Source organism: Quercus robur, chromosome 5 (assembly GCF_932294415.1).
Source record: "Quercus robur chromosome 5, dhQueRobu3.1, whole genome shotgun sequence".
In the NCBI taxonomy this organism is placed as follows: Eukaryota; Viridiplantae; Streptophyta; class Magnoliopsida; order Fagales; family Fagaceae; genus Quercus; species Quercus robur.
In genome coordinates this window covers 78,686,712-78,711,581 of record NC_065538.1, presented here as the reverse complement: position 1 = coordinate 78,711,581, position 24,870 = coordinate 78,686,712, and the positions used below count along the sequence as shown (strand labels likewise).

Sequence of the window (24,870 nt, the reverse complement as noted above, 5' to 3'; positions counted from 1 at the left end):
AGTTGAATTATATATTCTTTATATTTTTAAAACAATATCAAATTTTATGCCAATAAAATGTTATTTATTATTCAACCTATAAACTTATTTTTTATATATAATTTTAAATTACAAAAACTCGAAACTTAAACATTTGATTGATGATATTATTATTGATCTTTGATCTTATTGAAATTTTGCAAGCATGGAGGATATAAGAAGAAAATGTAATTCAATGATGGATTTATCAAAATTCACATCCAATAAATAAAAAATTAGGGGAGTTGTAAACTTAGTTTACAACCAAGTTTGTAGTCAAACTTTGTCCAAATTTAATTTATGTTGGGCCTAAAAAAAACCTTTAAGAGTAGTCTCAAATTTTTTTTAAGCATAAAAAAATCATAAAATTTTTAAATTTATAAGTAATCATTTTTTCCCCCCCAGATTAGGGTGGTCCTATGACAAGATCGAATAAATTTACAGGTGCAATAAGTGACAAAGTTTTAATAGCAGGCAAAAATGTTATCTTAGTAGTAGATGGAACTGAAACCTAGTAATAACTTACCATTTAAGTTTTGTTGTGAAATTGTTGTACTCATGATACTACTCTTTTAACACTTTCACATGGGTTCACTAGGGATACTTGATCATGTTGTATTAAATTATGCACCAACCACAAATTAACTCTTAAGCAGGGCGTGGAATTAAGTGTAGAAAAAACTGTATCCCTAACATTGTTCAAACACGTATTATTTTATTTCTAAATTGTATCAATCAAGTATTATTAATTAATTATGAATATTATATTGTCTAAATAAGTAGGAAAATGGAAATTTAAACTATGATTCTCACATATGAAAGCTCTACAATATCTCCAAAATACAATATCACTAAAATACAATGCCTAAATATCTATATGTTTCAATTTGTATGTGTTTACTTACTCTGTTTCTTTTATTTTATTTGCTAACTATTCTAACTGAAAAAGTCAATAGTACTTTTTCTTTTGTTTTATTTGAGTTGATGTTTTTCATTTTTGTTTTATTAGAAGAAGGTTGTAAATTCATTAATTAAAAGTCAAATCGACTAGAATTGCAGTAATAAAGTGTGGAGGAACATATTCTATTCATACCGAAAGAAAATCTAATAATAATAAAAAAAAAAAAGGGTTTTTGCTAAAATTTTTGCATTGTCAATCAAATGTCTAAAAGAAGCAAAAGAATATCATTCCTCTTTTAGATAATTTATAATTACCTCCGAGTCAACTTTTTGTTTTATCTGAGTTTAAATTTTGGAATGAAATATATTAGGTTCTAATGTTTAGGTTTTAATTTTATGTATGTTGGCAAACCAAGTATAAAAACATTTCTAGTATAAGATATTTATGTCTTAGAACAATTTTAGACATTGCTCAAGTTAATTCAAGTCAAGATTTAAGGATAAGTAAGCTGCAAAAAAAAGAATTCAGAATTTGCCTTGCTCGACCAATCGAGAGAGACCTTCGACCGATCGAACTGTGCGATTTCTATAGATTTTAAATAAAGCTTAAAAGCTTGCAAATTTTTAGAGTTTGAGTCCAACACTGCTAAGTATAAAAGCAAAACCCTAATACACATTTACAAAGACTTGTGAGTTACTTCTGTGAGATCTGAGAGGTTCTGTAACATTTTAAGTCAACAAACATCTTCCGAAGATTAGATTAATATTGCTTGAACTGGTGGAGATAAGTTGCAGCATAGAAGATCAACTACCATTGATGATCTAAACTTTTGAGTAGGATCTCAAAGTCACAAATTGGAGTGCCTATGTGCAACAAATTCAAATAGAATAGTTCGTGAATTCGGAGCTGCGTGTGGTCATGTGAGTAAGTACTACAAGAGGTAGCATTAGATTTAGGTAAAAAAATCTATTGTAAACACTTTCGTTCTATTTAGTGAATTTGTTGTCTTATGGATTGTTTAAGTTAAATCCTTCTCAAATTTTTTATCTTAAAACTGGACGGTTTCATTAGTTTTCCTAGGTCATCACATCGCTTGTCTTCTTTATTTTTCCGCTATTCTAATATGATTGTCATTATTTAACCTAGATCTGCATAATAAACCTAAATAACAACCTGATTAATAAATTAAGTTAAACAATCTAAATTTACAGGGGTCTAAATATACAAACAAAATATTATGAGCTCGATTTTTTATTTTTATTTTAAAATCTAGAAACACTGTATTAAATTATATTTTGTTTATACTTTTCTTAGAATGTTAGATTTTCAAGATGGACAAACAAATTAAAGTGAGGCAGTACATATATAAGGAAGTATAAGCAGCATATATAATTAATTGTGTATCCTTCAATGGTTAAAAAACGAACAAATTACTTTTGGAAAAATCAACCTCTTGATCTTCAAAATGTTTTTTTTTTTCTCCTTTTATGTAGTAAGCAAATGAAGACACTTTAGGGCTAGGGGACCATGACCTGCCAGAATATTTTAAAATTTCTTACACTGAAATTGATTATATAAATATATATATATATATATTTAATGTTATTAAATATTTATACTTATGGCCTCCAAAACCCAATTAAATTATTATGTATCTATAAATAAATAATTTTGTTAAATGAAAAAAATGATATTAATGGTGAGCCTAAATGAAAATCAATAAAAGGCTGGCTGCATCAACATTTTATAAAAATGTTGTAAAATAGTTTGTACTTGTAACATTACTTTTAGAATATTTGGAATAAGTAAAATCTTGAACACAATTGAATATAGTCATCATAATGTGTTGCTGCATAACATCACGAAGTAGCAACTCAGACCACCAAGAGAAAGGCTGGTAGTATAGTCCTCAAAATTATTCAACATGCTTACTTCAATAAATAATCTTTTCTCAAAACTGATATAAAGAACTCTAGTTACTTTGATCAAACCTTAGCGAGGATGTAATACAGTAATTGAAGCATCATTTGTTGAGGCTAGTAGAATAGATTGATCTGACTGCGAATCTGGTTCAACGTTGCTGTGTATAAAAAATGCAGGTCGTGAAGGTACTGATAAGCTGATAGAGTTGCTATTAAGCATTAGAACGACTGAAGCCATGGTTGGTCTATCAGCTGCATTTTCTTGAACACATAATAATCCAATGTGAATGCATCGGATTATCTCTGTTGTTGAACCAACCCCTAATGTGGGATCTATAATGTTTGAAGCTGTCATGTTCCTCCAATTTGTCCATGCCTGCAAAATGATTTAAATGGCACACACAAATATTCAGCATATAACTTCTTTTATTTTGTCAATATCACTGTAGAAGTAGAGCCCAATCTAGGGTAAAAGGAAAATGTATATGAAGATATTGTACTTACATAAGTAAGAAGATCCTCCCTATTTTCTTCATTAAGAAAGTAACCGTTTTTTTGTCCGCATATCATTTCAAGAACTAACACGCCAAAACTGAAGACATCAGACTTTACTGAGAAGTGTCCATGATATGCATACTCTGGAGCCATATATCCACTGCATGAGAAAATTAATAACATAACTTTATATACTCATGGCATATAGAAATTAGTAACATTAGTCTAATTTAAATGACAACAGAGCTCTTAAATCTTAGCACTCATTTTCAAATACTATTAATTTTCTCTAATTTATTGGAGATGGTTCAATATTTTTTGGGACTTGTTTTTACAACGCAACATAATTCTTGTAATTGACAATACAAACATGTAATATTACAGTAATCATAAATTTTACTTGTTAGGATATATACTTACTACGTCCCGACGATTCTATTTGTATTACTATGGGTTTGATCTAGTATAACCAATCTTGCCATGCCGAAATCTGCAATTTTGGGATTCATCTCATCATCTAGCAAAACATTACTAGTTTTGAGATCACGATGAATGATGCGAAGTCTAGAATCTTCATGAAGGTAAAGAAGACCTCGAGCAATGCCTTCTATGATTTTGTAACGCCTTTGCCAATCCAAATTTGCACGTTTTGTAGGATCTAGATATTCATTTAAACTATGAGTCTGTTGAAAAATGACACATACAGAATATTATGAATAAATCTAGAATTTATGGAAGAATTGCAACCATACCAAATATAACTTGATCAAGGCTTCCATTTGGCACAAACTCATAAATCAGAAGCCTTTCACATCCTTCCAAGCAGAAACCTCGTAGCTTAACTAAATTCCGATGTTGAAGCTTAGCAACTAGCAATATCTCATTCTTAAATTCTAAATCACCTTGTCCAGAACCCTGGGATAGCCTTTTGACAGCAATTTCTTGTCCATTGGAGAGCCTACCCTATAGACACATTAAAATATTCAATATGCAACCCTTGATAATAATAAACATTGGGAATTTAACTTGTTATGGCAAACAATTGATATACTTGACCATATGGAATTGTCAAATTACCTTATAAACAACACCAAATCCGCCTTGCCCAAGTTTATTTGCATCAGAAAAGTTATCTGTAGCAACTCTAATTGTTGGAAAATCGAAATGCAAGGATTCAGTACTGCTAATTTCATCCACTGCTTCACATGTGGAACCAGTCAATATATCAGGATTAGATAAGCAGTTAGATTGATGCAATTTAAATTACGTGCATACGTCATTAATAGACTCGCAAACACTAATTATTGAAGTAATCGTAGAGAACTACTAATGCACAGATAATGTTTTCCAGAGGAACACTAGCTCTTTCAATAGCTTATCTTTCTAGAAAATTTGATTTAATGTTAGTAGCTTAATTCTGTTTTGTAGGTACCCCTATTTGTTTTTCTATTATAATAAGCCACACAAGCATCATGAACACACCACCTCAAATTTTATCTATCTCACAAAAGCAAAATGTGTCATCTTTATTAAATCACCTCAGGATACGAAGATCAAGCCTATCTCTAAATCATGATCACCAAGCTACAAAATAGGAGGAGATATAGATAGCAATCAGAATTGATATTGAATGTTAGTTTGAATGTTATTATTATCTGGTGACCCAATAATCTGAACTAGAACTCATTGAAAAATACCCCACATTATTTCATGTTCCGTTTTACCTATAAATTTATAGGAAAAATATATCCCTTGAAAGTCAATTGTCACTAGTATTGCCTATAAATAGAGCATCATATATGCATATATAAACACACACACTATTGTCTGAATTTATTCTTATATTTTAAAGAAATTATATATATTTAAAAATAGGAACAACAAACCAATTTTCAACTTACTTTTAGCTTTCTTTCTTTGCTTCCTCACCCTTAAAGAGATGCAGATGCAGATGATTATTACAACGAGAATGACCACCACCACAACTATGGCGATGATAGTTTTAGATGAGTTACTCCCCTTTCCTGTAAAAATCAGATATCTATCCTCAATAAAACATTCCAAGCTTGAATTTGAAATTAAAATTATTAGTGGGAAAAAAAAGGTTAAAAATTGAAAACAAAAGTTGAAAGCATGAATAATTAATTAGAAATCAACAATCAATATAAATTCATTTCCACACCATGTTGAGTTATCAATTATGATTAAACACAATTAATAGTCTTGTAGCTCGAACAATATTACTTTCACATGGATTTATTATTGACACTTAACTTATTAGACATCAATTAGTTTAAGTGTGAAATAAAGTAAATGCGTGATTAAAAATATAAGAAACATTGGTGACCTAGAAATATGATAAATATTGTGAGGTGTGAAAAGAAATCCCATTTGGAGGACAAGTTGCCACGCTGCACAACTCATCACCATTCCCCACATAACAACCCACTTGGGGGCCCTTTTTATTTTCTTATTATACCATTCTTCAGGTCATGGAAGTTGATCATTTTGGCTGCATATGAGCAAGTAGTCCTATCACAATTAACCACAAGATTTTATATACATATTAAGGACACTGCAGTGTAAGAGACTCATAAACAAAACCTATCCACCAAATTTATACTACTTATAGACATATATATAGTCACACCAATGATCTATCGTTATTTCTGAGATATATATATATATATATATATATATATCTTTTTGGTTTGAAATTTCAGTCAAGAATAATGATCTTGAATCTCAGAAGTGTAAGCAGAAGCATCAAGCATGTATTCACAAGGAAAAATGCTAAAGCAACCTTAGACATTAACGCCATTAATTATACTTTGGTGGCTATTAAATTTAAAGGTAAACACATGCTCGTAGATAGCAAAAAGCTTAAAGGCTTCCTTTGGAGTAGTGGTTGGAAAAGTCTGAGATGAAAACTATTGTGAGAGATGGAAAAGTAGAAAGATAAATAGAATAATTCTAGAGACATAACAAATTACATGTCCAATTTTACAACTTTTTTTATGATTTTTGCTCTTGTATGTTTGGTTGGGAGATTAAAAAAATCAGATGGTGGAAAATAAATATAAATTTTCTTTGTTTGGTAGAGAAGAAAAATGAGAGCAATAAAAAATTAAAGTTTGTGTAAATTTACATTAGATAAAGAAGAAGATTGGGATAGGACCAAAATGATAGTTTTTTTTTTTTTTTTGGAGAAACAAACTCACACAGGAGGGAGGGAAAGTTATTTTGACTTAACTGTTCAATTTTAGTTAAATTTTCTCCCCCAATTTGGTGGGACCTGGTGAAAAACACTTTGACTCTATCAATTTTCCTCTTGTTTTGAGTGTTTTCCCTCGTTCATCAAATGATGAAAAACATTACTTTTTCACTAACTTTTCCACCCAAAATTTCTATCCTCTTTATTTTCACCGGGAGCCGGAGAAAATCATGAATCAAAATTGGAATTATATGATAAATTATGATTTATCGTTCCCACACTCCCAGGACTTGTCCATGCAAGTGGTCCTATATTCTAATAAATAAATCTACATTGTCGCTTGTATGGTAGCTAATTTCCGTCGCTATAAACTAAAGCATGTGTTTTCGTACAGGCAGAACGACTTTCAAACTTTGATTAAATTACTTGAACATACAAAATTATATACCCCACTTTTTATGAGTAAAAAAATACGGGATTTTTCTTATCTCCCTACTAATAAACAAAAGCATTTTTTTTTTTTTTTATTCAAGCTACTTAATTTCTAAGTATTTTTTCTTATGGAAACTTTCTAAGAATTTCTCTTATCTATATTGTTTAAATTATCTTCAATTGTAACATCTATAAAATTTAATTTAAAATCATTAGTACAAAATGAGAGGTGGCACAAAAGATGAGCAAATAACACTTTTCATGAGCAAATTTATCGAGTACCAATTATTTCAAATAAAAATTTATGAAGCTACAACAACTTAATGGGTCCTTGCTAATATCTCCCATAATATTGGATTAGCTTATTCCATGAATTAACTGTTTATTTAGTGAAAGAAATTACATAATTTGAAAAAAAAAAAAAAAAAACTATTCTATGCTAATAATTTTTTTTTTTTTTTTATAAATCATTTAGCATATAGATACCTTTTTTTATTTAAGAAACAAATGTTTTCGTAATTATCGTTTCTCACACTTCTAATAATTTTTTTTTTTAAATATGTGGTCCTAGATTTTTTTCTAATAATTATCTAATGTATAAGATATAATATTTATATAGAAGAACAATTCAGAAGATGTCCTTTTGGGAAACGTACCTTTTGAAGGCGGAGGAGATAATGACGGTGGAGATTGAACAAGAGTGCTGTCATAGAATTGTTCGGTCTCTATTCTTAAATTACAGCTTGGTGCAAGAATTCTCACTCCAGAATGGTTACTACAGCAAACTTGAAATCTGCTTTGAGCTGCAACTAAGCAATTACTACAATCCATTTCTAACAAATCAGGACTACACTGCATAAGCCCGTAGATCGTATAGTTGTCACTTTTATAGTACGCAGTTCCAACTGCAATCTTGCGAAAAATACCTCCAGCTGAAGCTCTAACTCTCAGGTCATAAAATAAGGGTTTTAACACCGCGTTGAACTCAGTCAAGTTCGAGACATCAGCACCTACAAGAGCTCCAGTAGGTTTAGTTTCCATAACACCAAATATCGAGTTGTTTGAGTATCGAGCTGTACAATTCATGTACCACATGACACCCTCTTTCTGTGTTGGACACAACTGTAAGAGCTCGTGAGCTGACATGTTGACACAACTACGGCAATCAGTTGGTGAAAGATCAACTCTACAAAGCCCAGTGGCGTAAACTTTGTTGGTGCCCTCTCCGGCAGTGAAATTGTAGAACCCATAATCGATTTGTGTGTTGGAAGAAAGAGTGGAGATGAGGGTATTAAGGTTTGCTCTAAAGGTACTGTTACTAGTAACGTTACCAGTAGTTGAACACTGGTGAAGCACGTAGGGATCTCTCTGCGCATTAATGGTGGGATTATTAACAAGGAAAATGAGAATGGCATAGAAGAAGAAAAGTGATAATCTTGAAGTGCTCATTATTATTGTCACTCTGTATTTTTGCATTAATGGGAAGATTTAATATAGAATGCTAGGTTCGGAACCTTCATGTCAAGGAGTAAAGTGAAGCAATAATAATGGGGTACGTTTTATTGTAAAATAATGATGAATATATGGGATTGATTTGACTGTATGAACTTTGAGCTGCAAGTGGTACAACTTGCTAGATGGTTATCCGGTGAAAGCCCATGGTATTCAAATATTGCCAAATTTCATTAAATGTTTTAATAAGACGGGCAAGTTGATAAATTTTTAATGAATATTCTTTTCTTTTTTTTGCTTTTCTTTTATATTTTTATTATAAATATAAGCAAGTGGATTTATATAAGGTGGTTAACCACAGATTTATATTAAGGTAGTGCCGTAGGAATATGATTGGCGAAATCAATTGATTTTGAAGACTTTTCATTAACTTTATAATCATTTGACTATTGTTTTGTCAATCTTCTATTCAAATTAGTGGCTGCACCAAAAAAATATTCAAATTAGTGATCCGTCAAAGAATTTCGAAGAGGATACCTCGTTAGGGTCAATTCATTGTGGACGTAAAATTTGTACAAAATTAATTACGAACATTTTCGGTACTTGCCGAAAGCAACCAAAAAAATATGTGGGGAAGTCTTTGTTGTACCACATTGACAAAACAAGAGCATCTAAGGCTGCTGTTGCCATTTTAAGGTCAAGTACTTGTTGTGAATTTATTTTTTTTTTTTTTTTTAAAAAGAGAGTTTCAATTTATGTCGTCCACTCCTGATGATAGCTATCATCAGATTAAGATATCAATTAGTTTTTTGTGTAGGCGGAGATTGCACCTCAAATCTCATATACAACTATTAGAGATTTTATCAGTTAAACTAACTGGTAAAAGCATAATAAAATATTGTTAGGAGTATGCTTGCCCTTATTTGGTTTGCATTGAGTTGTAATGTTCACTCATCCAATAAATGCATAAATGACGGGGTTTAGGGTAGGTTTTCTCCATTCTTTGTTTGTTTGGGAAAATCATGTTCACTTATCCAATAAGATAAAACTTAGGTACAGTATTTTAGGTACTATTTCTTAGATTTCCATTTTAAAATTTAGTCATGTGATTACTTAACTAAAAAATATACTTTCATCCAATGAGACAAAATCCACATGACAGAATTTTAAAATGGAAACTTAAAGAGCAGTACCTAAATACTGTACATAAATCTTACTCTATCCAATAATTGCATAAATAATAGAGACTAGGGTAGGTTTTCCCTATTCTTTGTTTGGCCACAGTGAGAATACCATAGAATTGCTTGAATGCTACTGTCATAGACTAAACCGAGAAGAAACTAATTAAATCCAAGTATGAATGTCTATATTCTTACTTTTAACTAATGGTTAAATATTTAAATTTAAGGTAAAGTACATGTTTAATTCCTATCATTTACCATATATTTTAATTTTATCCTTAATTTTTTAAATATATTAATTTAACCTCTAACCTTTTGATATTTTATCAAAATAGTCTCCACTATTAAATAATTAATAAAAAATTATTAACGTAACTACCAACCAAAATAAAATATAATTTCTTGACCGCATAGATTGCCACTTGAACTGCCCCGTGGCCTAAATTAATAAAAACCAAAAAAACAAAAACCAAAATGCACGTGTAAACGCATCCTTCAATCTATATTTTTCTTTTCGTACTTTCTCATCTTTCCTGGAAATTTTCCTTAGAAACAAACACATCCAAAAATAAATAAAAAATTTAACCAAATATTTAAGCTTCATCCACACCAAGAAAAAATGACATTTTCTTGGCATCCCAACAGCAACCAGGAATCAAATACTACCCATGCTCATTTCTCGAACTCCTCTCCGGTATTGACTCTTCACTACTTCCCTGAAATTCCAAACCCAGACTCTCTACTCCCCAGATATGGCACTCAAAGAACTACACTCCTTCACGGACTTGACCCACAGACCACCTATAAGATGAAGTTAGAATGATCCCAATACCACCCACATATCCCTCTCTCTCTACTTGTACTTCCCATCCTCCACCATTCCTGGGTTTTTGACATGATTTTTCTTGTTAACTTGATTTGGAAGGCCACATATATTTGGAAATGGAATGATTGATACATACTTTGAATAGATTTTTATTTCCTGCCATTTTGGAATATTGCTGAAAACTTGAATCATGCGCAAACATCAACATATGCGTGCTTGTAAATCTCATTGTTGAATAATTTTTTTTTGTCTGTATTTTTTTTAATTGTTGAATTTCTTTATCTGAACAAATGATTGAAATTGTTTTGTGCCATATTCCTTTCTCTTTCCCTTTAATTTTTTAATTTGGTGGTTTTATTTGAGGGGAGAGCCATTGACAAGCGGGGAGAGAGAGAGGGTAAGGTGGCCGCCTTTGATTGGGTCTTCTTTGGGTGATGAGGCTGAATAATAGGTTTTGAAATATTCGTGTCAGTTTGTTTCAGAGGAAACTGTAACGAAAGATGAGAGAGTGCAAAAACGGTAAGGAAAATTCTAGTGCCACAATTCTTTGCACAACTTTGTGCACAACTCGACCACGTGGCGAGTTGTGGTTGGTGGAGGGGTGACCCACCATCACCCCTCTACCAACCACAACTTGCCACATGGCCGAGTTGTGCACAAAATTGTGCACAAAGGTGTGGCACCAGAACTACTCAAAGGGTAATAGAATGAAGGCTACGTTTTCTTATTAAAAAAGAAAAAGGAAAAAAGAAAGATTGAAGGTTATGTTTGCGCGTGTTATTTAGTTGGATTATTGTCCGCATTCTGAGCACCCATGTGACGCGGAGAGTTAAAATAATGGTTAAATAATTAAAAGTTCATCTTCCTAATTTCAACAATGGAATGAATTCATATGTATATAAATCATTTCTCGATCCCTGTATAATCATAGGTCTTGTCATTGAGTTAAGGGCCGTACAATAATTTTCTCAATACATTTCTTTCATGGATAATGTTATGAATATTATAAATTTTAATACATTAAACTTATAAAACCAATATGTCACAAATTATTAAAATATATTTTAAGCATTTATTTATTACTTAATTAAAATTTACGAATTACATGTATTACCGGTTATCACATCAATATATAGTAAGTTATAGGAAAATTATTGTGTACTCCCGAAATATCATAAATGCGTACTCTTTCATTTCACATGAATGATGGGTCCTACAAGTTAAATTCATAATGAAACCCATAATTTATGTGAGAGTGAGAGTACGCATTTATGGTATTCCGAGATTATCTAATAATTTTCCGTAAATTATAATACCATTAACATTTCCCTTCTTCCATCTACCTTTCCTCCTTTCATCCACCTTTCCTTATTTAGGAAATCAACTTTGACCGTCGAGGTTCGTTATGGATGCTACTTTAATATGATAACGATTGCCAATTGATCCCTTTATGACTAAGCAAAACCTTATTTAATTCAAAGTCGATGAAGAAAAGAATGAATGTGGAAAAACTTGAAATTGAATTGTAGTTCACGATAATGACGACTCCCTTTGTTCTTTTCAAACACAATAGTTCTAAATCGATGTCTATTTTTTTTTTTTTCTTTTTTTCTTTTTGGTCTAAATTCGATGCCACACGTTTTATTTACTTAAAAAATGTATAGACTAAGGCATAACTATATAATACTCCTATATATTCAGCAAAAAAAAAAAAAAAAAAAATACTCCTATATGGGTTAGGTTTCTTTTTAGCTTAAAAATTAAGGGGAGCATGAGAACTAAAGGCGAGTAAATTACGTGTGGGGAATCCAAGATGGCGCGAGCTGTTGAACTCTAACTTGAAGATGTAGAAAGTCTTTGTATATGGGGCTTGTTTTATTAAATTAAACTAGTTTACTGTTTATTTAATCCGATAATACGTTGTAAAATATTTCGATAGTACAAAAATTATTGTGACTAATAAACAAATTAATTTAATATTTTTTTTGGCAACCATACCAAATATAACTTGGTCGAGACTTTTGATTGGCACAAAGTCATAAATGAGAAGCCTTTCATTTCCTTCCAAGCAGAAACCTTGAAGCTAAACTATATTCCAGTAGTGAAGCTTGGCCATTAACAAGATCTCATTCTTAAATTCTAAATCTTCTTGTCCAGAACTTATGGATAGTAGTTTAACATCTATCTCTTGTCCATCAGAGAGCCTACCCTACAAATGCATCAAAATATTCAATATGAAACCCTTAATAATAAAAAGTTCTGAATCTAACCTGTTATGACAGACAATTGAGATACTTGACTATATGATATTGCCAAATTACCTTGTAGACAGGAACCAAATCCTCCTTTCCTAACCTTATTTGCATTAGAAAAGTTGTATGTAGTTACTCTAATTGTTGGAAAATTGAACTCCATTGATTCAATATTGCAAATTTCATCCACAGTGTTGGGTTATAGATTGATCCTGGTTAATTAAATCAATTACCTAAGTTGATTAATTAGGTCAAATTATATGCAAATCATGGAGGTACACACAAATCACCAAATAAATTAAGTATAGTAGAAATTAAATTGACACGGTGATTTGTTGAAAAATGGAAAAAACCTCTTGAATGCAAAAAATCTCATTGGGTGAATTTCAAGTCATCATTCCCAAAAATCCATTAATCATGAACAAGCAATTACAAGTATAAAGAATCTTACCGCTACCTTGAACTATCTCAAAATACCAACATACAATTTAATCTTTACTCCAATTCATAATTGGACTTGATCTTGTAGAGACTTCTTCTTGTATGCACGGATCCTAGTGCGTGTTTGACTTCCTAGTAACTTATTGATTATTATTGGATGCAAAGTTCTTCACTTTAAAGCACGTTGAAGATCTGGAAGCACTTGGTTACAAAACCCTAAGACGCACAAGAACGCAGTAGCTTCTCATAGAGTGTATGAGTTCTCTAAACTGAGTCTATGTGTATTTTATGTCTTTAAAATAATACTTTTATATGTTATAGAGGTTTAGTGAACGAAACCTTAGCAATCCAAGTCATCATTGGCCAAAATTTCGATGTGATAATTCTGGATCTGCGGAACTCAATAGATCGAGAGGTATCGAGCTTAGTGTCAAGAATTACTTATTAAGCCTCGATAGATACTAGTGTCGAGACTAGTGTTGAGTTTCATTAAATCCGTTTTTCTTCACCTGTTTCTTGGTTCAATCTTCATGCCTTTAATGATACCACTTACTTTGTCTTATCAACATTCTTCATGATATCCTAAAAACATCTTAGATCTACCCAATTACAAATAAAATACATTTTGTTAAACAATATGCCAATACATTAAAAAAAAAAAAAAAAAATATGTCCCTAACACATAGCTTCACATGTGGAACAAGTCAATACAACTGGATTAGATAAGTCAATTGTTTAATGACAATTGATACAGTATTAAGTTATGTGCATGCCTCATTAATATGCTCACCAACACTAATTACTGAAGTAATCTTTCAAAACCACTAATGCTCAAAATGTGTATACCACCATAATGTCCTTTTATTTTTGTTGAAGTTATTTTTAAGCGAACACCCACTCCTTCAAAAATTTATCTTTCTAGATATTATGATGTAACGTTGAATTTGTGGTAGCCTAATCCTATTTTATAAAAGGAACTAGTTTGGATCAGGCAGTGCTCCTCTACACTAGATCCATTGGAATACAAACCCATGTCAAAAAAGTTAATTAATTTTTCTTTTCTTATAAAACATTTTTAAAACTATTTTTTAAATTAATTACCTTAAGATATTTATTAACTTTTCTAAAATTTTATTATACCATACCAACCACAAACCCATTAAATATGACAAGACTTATTCCCTTTGAGTGTAGGTCTAACAAATGTTCCCTCAAACCTCATGGATAATATGAAAGTTCAAATAGTGTGTAAAACACCTTGAACGTTTAGATCCCCAATTACAAAATAACTAGTTCAAGTTTTATGTCAAACAACTAGTGGGCGGAAAATGAATTATAAAACAAAATTGGTAAACAATCTAAGCCAATTTAAAATCACAACCCACAGCAGATAATAAAAAGCAAAGATAAAAGGGAAGGAAGATGCAAACACAAGGACAACACATGTGTTATCGAAGAGAAAACCGAAGCTCTCGGCGTAAAACCTCTCCGCCACCCTCCAAGCGGTAAGTAATCCACTAGAAAATATAGTTGGGATACATGGACAACAATAAACCCTCCAAGCTTAATCTACCCAGTGCACCTAAGCCCTTCAAGCTTCTTGCTCCAACGAGGTTGCGTTGAACTTATTTCTTTTCTAGCTTCCCGGATTCCGCTACTTGACCATAGCATCAACCAATGTAGATTGGTTCCTTCCTAACTGCTTCCCAGAACACCAAACAGCCCTCTCACAGTAATGGATATGGTGAGAAAAAGTTTTGGTAAAAGACCTTTCAAGGGTTTAACAATGGAGAGGAAGAGAGATGAGGAATTTGAAGAGACTCTTATGTAAAGATTGTAGATGAATCAATCTTGTTTTTCTCTAGGGTTTCTCTCTCAAAATTCTTTCTGGAAACTCTCTTTCTTATGTGGGTATAAGGGATATTTATACTGGGGTGAGAATAGAATGTGAAGAGTTAGGATTTTCATAAACAGGGGTGGCTCGCAGCTTGGCCTCTCGGCTTGAGTGAGTCGCGAGATCCAACCGCGCGATAACAGAACAGCTAGTTGTCCTATTTTGTCCTGTAGTACTCCAACTAGCATGACACTTCAACTTCTGACATGCTTAGCACGTGTGTTGCCTCTGGCGGCTTGAAGCCGCGAGTCACCCGCGAGATCAAGTCGCGAGCCTCTGTTTTCTTGCACACTCTTGAGCATTTCAACACTCTATCTCACTCACTACCCTTACAATAATCCCACCTAAATACAAGGTTACTATATGCTGAAATACAAGCAAATTTGACATGGAATAAAGTCAACAAGATGGTTGATTAAATTCAACCTTACGTAATATGCTACAAGCCTACCGATAGGTTTTAGGGACAATTTCCCACTAACTATGAGCGAGGAATGTCAAGGACTCACTTCTTTCTTATTTTATGAATACCTATATAATACCCTAAACACCCCTGTACAGGGGTATGCTTACAAGAGGACTTATTGTTATTTTGCAATTATATTTTCCCCAAACAGAAATGGGTAATTCTAGTATTACAAAAAAAGTAACAACTTTTACCACAGCTATCATATGTGGTTGATTGTGATTGGTTGCGTGACATTTTCGCATAAACTTACCACTTTTTTCTACAACTCACCATCTGCTATATGCTCTGTGGTTTAGAGTTGAGTTTTAAGATTTAGGGTTTAGGGTCTCACTTTCACATAAATTTACTATATATATATATTTTTTTTTTTTTGGCACCACTCACCACTGTATAAGAATTGTGAAGATTTATTACATGCTCTTTAAATTTCTGAACAAAAGTTGATTTACTCGCTTAATTTTCTGAGCCTCGACAGGTGGAGTGGGTTTGTCCAAGATGAGCTAAGGATTTACTATTAATATTATTAGAATGACATCAATCTGGACCAGAAGAGTAAAGACCAGTTCTAAGAGCATCCACAACAATGGATCTAAATTTTTAGCTTTTTAGCTATACAAAAAGTCACTTTATCTATTTTACCTTCTCACACCCTACAGCAGTGGAGCTATTTTACATTTTAACACAATAAAATAATATAAACACTACAATAAAATAATATTTCATTCAACCACCAACACACCATCACAACCACCACTAAACCCATAAAAATCACTGTACAATCACATCTCCACCGTGCCCATCAAAACCAGTGAAGAACAAAACAAAAACACAGGAAAGATCAACACAGCCAAACCAGTGAAGAAGAACAAAACAAAAACCCACAAACCCACACTATTCATCTTTATCTCTGTCTTCTCCCTCTCTTCCCTCTCTTCAACCCACAAACCCTCACGGCACCACCACCACTCACTGCTGTGACAAGCCAACCCAGCCACCAACTCACAACCAATCCATGGCAAAACCCACCATCGATCTGCCACCAGCCACGATCCACCACCACAAACCCACAAAACCCATGTTCTTCACCAATCAGCACACCGCCACTAATTACCAATCCAAACTGTCAAAAGCCAACACAAGCCAACTACAAACTCATCCACACTTGAACCCACCACAAAATCTAGCAACCCACGACCACGACCCACCCAAAGAGGGGAGGCACGGCAGCGATCTACCCAGCGGCACGGCGGCGATCTACCCAGCGGCACGACTCTATCCATCGCGGCATGACGGTGACCCATCAGTGGCGAGACGACGATCCATCCAGCGGTGACACAATGGCGATCCTTGGTGTGACGGTGACCCATCAGCGGCAAGACGGCAATGATTTAATCAGAGAGGCACGAGAGAGAGAAGCTCAATGAAGATCGGCGAACCAGAGAGTAGATGAGGGAGAGAAAAAAAAAATGAGAAGGAAAGAGGAAGAAAGAAGAGAAGTCGGAGAGAGAGAGAGAGAGAAAAAGAAAAAAAGAAAAAATGTTTTTTTAATGGAAGAGGAGAGAGAAACTTAATAAAATAATATATATTTTTTTAGCTCTCATGAACAGTGCACATCTATTTATAGATGTGCACTGTAGCAATGGAGCTAAAAAAAATAGATATAGCTCCACTGCTGGGTGCTGATTTTAGGGGTTGAGGAGCTAAAATATAGCAATATAGCTATATAGCACCACTGCTGTGAATGATCTAAGGGTACGTTTGGTACATTGAATGTGGATTACAACAGGAATGGTAATCTTTATTACTAGGAATAAAATATGTTGTAATTGAATAACTAAACATATTCATTAGTTTGGTTGTGAGTTGTAATATTAGAATAAAACTTATGATCTATTTTAGGAAATATCTCATTCATATAATTATATTTCCTAGAAAATATATATATATATATATATTTTTTTAAAAAAAATTTTAGAGAGATGAGTTATTTTTTGATGATTTTTTATTTCCATAATTGTTAGGTAGATATAGAAAGTTTATTTATTTGGAAATATATTAATGTTATAAATTATTATATTTACTAAGGAATAGCTATTACAACCCTTTTAGAGAAGAATAGTTATTCCTCATTTTAAAGAATAGCTATTCATAAGGAATTATCATTCCCTGTAATAAAAACATAACCAAACTATTGAATAGCTAAATCATAGGAATAACTGTTACATTACAGTGTTTATTACAGTCTACCAAACGTGCCCTAAGTTGAGTCTTTTCTCACTTTTCTCAAACTATCCGTGTAAACGCGTATGGCCAACCTTTTCTGCCTTCTACTTTCTATATTCAAAAAAGCATCTTTTTTTTTTTCTTTTTTCTTTTTTTGCTGTATCAGAAAAAAAAAAAAAAAAAAAAAAAAAAAAAAAAAAAAAAAAAAAAAAAAAAGCATCTTTAGTTTTGGTACGGATGCTAGTTTTCCGGATTTGACCTATTTATGACTAAGAAAAGCATTCGAAATTTAATTCAAAGTCGATTAAGAAATGAGTGGATGTCGACAAACTCGAAATAGAATGGAAGTTTCCTTTCATCAAATAAATAATGGTCGTTCCTCCCGATCATGTCAACCCCATTTGTTCTTTTCAGACACGTTCTTTCTAAATTGATGATTTTTTTCACTCTAATTTTTTTTTTTTTTTTTTTGAGAATCTTTTTCACTCTAAAGTTGATGTCACACATTTTATTTATTAAAAATTGATCGTTGCAAAGTATGTTAACAATTTTATTATTTAGTTTTTAATGGTACGATCAATTACTTTCAAAAATTCATTTGTCGTAATTTAAATTCTATCATTCATATTCATTATTTCTACGTTAAGTATAGTATTCAGAGTAACACCAATATAACATAAGTACTACCAACAAATAAAAAAATGGTAGAGGAAAGAACTTAATATACATGACACCTTTTCATTTTAAATTCGAAATTAAAAGATCTAACTCAAAGTTTTAATAAAAGTACACGGTTCTTTTTTTATTTTTTATCTTTTCTTGGTTTTAAGAAACTCTTCCTAGTTTGTTTTAAACTTTTTTTTTTTTTTTTTTTTTTTGTAAATATTTTGTAATTAATAGTGTTTTTTGAACTATCTGAAAGATACATGCATGATACATGTCCATATACCAAGCTGTAAACTCTACTCCGTGCATTGCTAAGCTTACAGTAGTGTATTAATCTCAACATTTGATATACTTTCGTAATAAAAGAGTTCAGGTGATAATATTATTGCAAAAGTGAATTAAGGAAAAGAAAAAAATAAATAAAGTTTTTGGTAATTTTGGTAATTTATTTGGATATTGTTAATTAAAAAATATAGTTTTTGGTAAATTTAATGCTAAAAGTGTGACAAAAAAACCTAAAAGCTAGATCATTCTAAAAAACTAATTATGTTAAATTTAAAAAAAAAAAAAAAAAAACTGAGATAAAAAGCTAAAAGGTTAACATTTTTTCCAAACACCTGTAGTTACTGTATTTGAAGAGTGCACTTAATACATTTACATTTTGTTTAGTAGTAGAAAATTCTAGACATATTTATTTTTAAATGATGCACAGGTTTTCTACTGCCTACTGGTGTAAATTGTTATTATTAGAATATTAGAGCAAGTAAATCTTGAACCATCATTGAATATACTCATCATAAGTGCTGCATAATACTAGGGAGACAAAAAATCGGAGGAACTCCAATTGAGAGATTAATATAATATATAAAATATATCCAGGCTTCAAAATTATTCAACGTGGTCACTTCCATAAAATCTTTTCTCAAGACTCATATAAAGAACTATAGTTACTTCAATCAAACCTTAGCGAGGATATAATTCAGTAATTGAAGACTCATTTGTTGAGGCTAGAAGAGATTGATTTGACTCCTTGTTTGGTTCAACATCATTGTGTATAAAAAATGCAGGTCGCGAAGGTACTAATAAGGTGATAGAGTTGCTATTAAGCATTTGAATGATTGAAGCCATGGTTGGTCTATCAGCTACATTTTCTTGAACACATAATAATCCAATGTGGATGCACCGAATTATTTCAGTTGTTGAACCAACTTCTAATATGGGGTCTATAATATTGGACGTTGTCATGTTCCTCCAATTTTTCCATGCCTGCAAAATGATTTAATGGTGCACACAAATTTTAGAATAAAATTTGATTTATTGTGCTAATATTTTTGTGCAAAAGTAGTACCATACTTTAAGTTAAATAGGAGATGTATACAAAGATATTGTACTTACATAATTAAGAAGATACTCCCCGCTATTACGGAAGTAACCGTTTTTCTCTCCGCATACAATTTCAAGAACTAACACACCAAAACTAAACACATCAGATTTTACTGAGAAATGTCCATAAGATGCATACTCTGGAGCCATATATCCACTACACGAAAAAAAAAAAAAAAATAGTAATATTACTTTATATACTTGTTAGAAGCATTAGTTTAATTTGAATGACAATAGAGCAATTAACCATAATTTTCAAAATATATTAACCTTCTCTTATTTATAGGAGATGGTTAAATATTTTTTTGGAACTGTTTTTATAATTTAATGCAATATAATTCTTGTAATTGACAATAAAAAAAATGTAATCCTATGATAATTATTAGCTAGCTAGGATACTTACTATGTCCCAACGATTCTATTTGTATTGCTCTGGGTTTGATTTAGTAGAACTAATCTTGCCAAGCCAAAATCAGCAATTTTGGGATTCATCTCAGCATCTAGCAAAATGTTACTAGGTTTGAGATCACGATGAATGATGCGAAGTCGAGAATCTTCGTGAAGGTAAAGAAGACCTCGAGCAATGCCTACTATAATTTCGTAACGCATTTGCCAATCCAAATTTGCACGCTTAGTTGTATCTACATTATTCATTCAAGCTATAAGTCCGATGGAAAAGATAAATCAAAATGTGTTCAAGCAAATATGAAACCTGAAAAATAGTATGAATAATATATCTTTTACTGTAGAATTGCAACCGTACCAAATATAAATTGATCGAGGCTTCCATTTGGCACAAAATCATAAATGAGAAGCCTTTCAATTCCCTCAAAGCAAAAACCTCGAAGTTTAACTAAATTCCGGTGCTGAAGTTTAGCCACAATCAAGATCTCATTCTTAAATTCTAAATCACCCTGTCCAGAATTCCTAGATAGTCTTTTTACAGCTATTTCTTGTCCATCGGAGAGTCTACCCTATATATGCATCAGAATATTCAATATGCAATCCTTAATAATAAAAAAGTTATGAATCTAAGTTGTTATGATAAACAGTTGATATACTTGACCAAACGGTATTGTCAAATTGTTCATAAAAAAAAAAAAAAAACGGTATTGTCAAATTACCTGGTAGACAAAACCAAATCCTCCTTTTCCAAGCTTATTTGCATCAGAAAAGTTATCTGTAGCAACTCTAATTGTTGAGAAATTGAATTGCAACGATTCGGTCTTGCTAATTTCATCCACTGCTTTACATGTGGAACAAGTCAATACATCGGGATTAGATAAGTCAATTGCTTAAAGAAGATTGGTTCAATTTTAAGTTACGCGCATACCTCATTAATGGGCTCACCAAAACGAATTACCGAAGCTATCTTACAGAATCACTAATGCAAAGAAAATGTGTATGCTACTCTCTCTCTCTCTCTCTCTCTCTCTCTCTCTCTCTCTCTCTCTCTATATATATATATATATATATATATATGCTCAAAAACTCTTTTATTTTTTTAGCTAAAGATTAATAATTTTGCATCTATTCTAATTTAGAAATATATATTTTTTAATTTTTAAACAAATAAAAATAATAAGCTTTAAAGATAAGTAATAACTGTAATTTCTTTTTTGAACATAAAGGGAAAAAATTCTAAATTTTAGGAATTCTCTTTTTGAATTCAAAATGAAATTTATTATTTGACATTTATGACCCTATTTCTAAATGAAGTTACCCTTATTAATAAGGTTATTTTTGAACCACATAAAAGTCTAGTTAAAAAAGGGAAATCCATATATATATAAAATATAGGGATATTTGATAAAATGTCGCATTCTGCGGCAACAACCTTGGAGATTTGAAACTTAACGATAACCGGGGGACTAATGCCATTCCATGATAGGAATTAGGGAGAAATAATATTTAGAGAAACGATATGTCTACAATATTTTTATAACATTTTTACAACAAATTTTAAGTGATAGGTTGTTATTATTATGACAAAAGAGTAATTTTAATATTAGTTTCAAATTTGAACCAATAACAACTAACCACTGTGATTTGTTGTAAAAATGTTGTAGACGTAGCATTTTTTTAATATTTAGGAGGCCAGCCTATCCAAAAGATTACTTTCCTCACTTAATGTTAAATTGCCAGCCATGCACAAGTCCTGCGGAAGTTATTCTCGTATGTTCAGCGGAATTATCTAGAAGTTTGTAGTAGATCCAGATCAATGATGATGTCTATCTTCATCATTGATAGACAGACAGACAAGTTGTTATATTTGAAGATCACACAGACAAGTTGTGTGATCTTCGACGGAAGATCACACAGACAAGTTGGAAAGCAGTAAATCACATCCTTAATTGATTTGCTTTTATATTTTTCCCTTATTAGTATTTTAGTTGACTTAGGAGTCTTATTTATATTTGAATTTGAATTAGGATTTAGATTTATTTTCTTTCCTAGTTTATCTCTATCTTTATTATGTTTCCTACTTTGGTTAGGAATCCTAGTCGTAAGGTAGTAAGGTTCTATTCTAAAAAGGTGTAAGGGGACCTTGGAAAGAAAAGGCTGATTATTATCAAATTGATTATTATAATCAAGAGTTGCAGTAACACTCTTTTATCTCTTCTTTTCATCTTGATCATGGCTTGACAAACCATAGATCGAAGTAGAGTTTTATAATTTTTCTTATTTCCCGTATATTTTCATTGTTTGGTTTGGTCCCACATCAATATATATATGGTATTTATTCTTATACTTTATAGAAATGAAATCCTTAAGAACAGGAACAGCTTACTTTGTACATTCTTCCTTTGCTTCTTCACCCTTAAACTGACGCAAATGCAGATGATTAGCATCGTGAAAACAACCACGGCCACAACGATAATGATGATAGCTTTAGATGAGTTACTCTTCTTTTCTGTAATAAATCATAAATCGTTCTCAATTAAATATTAAAAGCTTGAAGTTTGGAATTAACATCACCAAACACACACAAAAACTATAATAATTAAAAAAGAAGAAGTTAAATTTGTTCACAATCAAACATGAGTAATACTAAGACCACATCTTCCACCATAACTTTTGTCACAACTTACTCACATGACAAGTCTTGAGTGATGAAATTGTGGACCCACAAATTTTACTCCGCTACTCACGACTTGTCACGTTAACAAGTTGTGGCAAAAGTTATGGCGGAAGTTGCAATCCTAACATTTTCCATAAAACATTTCGAAGTTAATTTTTTAAATGGCAATTATTAGTAAATGAGAAGAAAAAAATGATCAAACTAATCAATAGTTTTGGAGTCTTAAGAAATCATGGCCCGGCTTTTCCTCCTAGAAAAATTTGAAGGACAAGACAAAAGTTAAAACTTAAAAGCGTAAATAATTTAAAAGGCACAAAAATTACTTTTTTTTTTTTTTTAAATTTTTGTAGATAGCAGAGGTGTGGGAGTGATGCAGGTGCAGAAGCGATACGAGACAAAGCACCATGTTAAAAGCTTCATAATAGTTACTAATTATAGAGGCAAATATCTCCATGAGTGATGCTAAATCATTTAGCTCAATCAGAGGTGTGCATAAATGGAAAATATATTTTACATTAAAAGCTATAACCACTATGCAGAAAATAGGGACTGGAAGCATCGTTTGCAGTGGCAGCATGATTAGATGACGGGGAAGATTGTATTTTGGAAGCCATGGATGAGAATGATTAGAAGAGAAATTCCCAAGAAAATTATGGGAATTCTATATGCATACTTACTTTAATGTTCTATACTTATAAATACATTAACAGAGAGAGAACTAATCAAACTCTGCAACTAATCCCAATCTAGCCATTATAAAGGAAAAAAAAATAAGAATGTAAATAACTTATTTACAAATAGCCGATCAGATAACAATATGCGTAGCAAACTTAATATGGCATGTGCGGATGTGCCTCAGTGATCTTTTAAGTTAAAACATTACGAGCTGTAAGTGTTTGTGTTTTGACTGATAGTTTAATGTGAAAATTTTAGCTTTTATGCTATTATACACTTATTGATGTGAGTGCTTCTTCCACATGCGTACGTTTGGGAAACATACCTTTTGAAGGCACAAGAGGAGGAGGAGATATTGATTTTGCAGGCGCAGGAGGAGGAGATATTGATTTTGCAGGCGCAGGAGGAGGAGATATTGATTTTGCAGGCGAAGGAGGAGATAATGATGTCGGCGATTCACCAAGAGTGCTGTCATAGAATTGTTCACTCTCTATTCTTAAGTTACAGCTGGGTGCAAGAATTCTCACTCCAACACTTTCACTACAGCAAGCTTGAAAATAGCTTTGAGCGCCAACTAAGCAATTGCTACAATCATTCTCTGACAAATCAGGACTACATTGCATAAGCCCGTAGATCGTATCCGTAGAGTTTCGAATGTTATAGTTCGCAATTCCAACTGCAACCTTGCCAAAAATACTTCCAGCTGAAGCTCTAACTCTCAGGTCATCAAATAATACGGCTTTTAACGCCTCGTTGACCTTAGTCAAAAGGACAAGACCAGATACAAGAGCTCGAGTAGGTTTCAATTCAACAACACCAAATATCGAGTTGTTTGAGTATCGAGCTGTACAATTCATGTACCACATGACACCCTCTTTCTGTGTTGGACACAACTGTAAGAGCTCGTGAGCTGACATGTTGACACAACTACGGCAATCAGTTGGTGAAAGATCAGCTCTACAAAGCCCAGTGGCGTAAACTTTGTTGGTGCCCTCTCCGGCAGTGAAATTGTAGAACCCATAATCGATTTGTGTGTTGGAAGAAAGAGTGGAGATGAGGGTATTAAGGTTTGCTCTAAAGGTACTGTTACTAGTAACGTTACCAGTAGTTGAACACTGGTGAAGCACGTAGGGATCTCTCTGCGCATTAATGGTGGGATTATTAACAAGGAAAATGAGAATGGCATAGAAGAAGAAAAGTGATAATCTTGAAGTGCTCATTATTATTGTCACTCTGTATTTTTGCATTAATGGGAAGATTTAATATAGAATGCTAGGTTCGGAACCTTCATGTCAAGGAGTAAAGTGAAGCAATAATAATGGGGTACGTTTTATTGTAAAGTAA

The 24,870-nt window shown here is 32.2% G+C and overlaps 1 protein-coding gene across 17 annotated transcripts in view; it reads right to left on the bottom strand.

Annotated features, from left to right (window-relative positions):
• The window catches only part of LOC126727254 (cysteine-rich receptor-like protein kinase 44), a 77,074-nt gene extending 52,204 nt beyond the window's left edge, over window positions 1-24,870 (bottom strand). For 5 of the 17 annotated variants that reach the window (XM_050432831.1, XM_050432838.1, XM_050432830.1 and 2 more), the window contains exon 1: window positions 7,639-8,548. In XM_050432831.1, the coding sequence (XP_050288788.1) occupies window positions 7,639-8,458 (820 nt within the window). In that variant the 5' untranslated portion in view covers window positions 8,459-8,548. Of the gene's footprint in view, window positions 1-2,721; window positions 3,218-3,345; window positions 3,497-3,756; window positions 3,995-4,088; window positions 4,300-4,413; window positions 4,536-5,237; window positions 5,361-7,638; window positions 8,549-19,154; window positions 19,653-19,781; window positions 19,927-20,172; window positions 20,411-20,532; window positions 20,744-20,893; window positions 21,016-22,560; window positions 22,684-23,851 lie in introns of those variants that run through there. The other 12 variants (XM_050432841.1, XM_050432833.1, XM_050432840.1 and 9 more) reach the window with 8 other exon arrangements.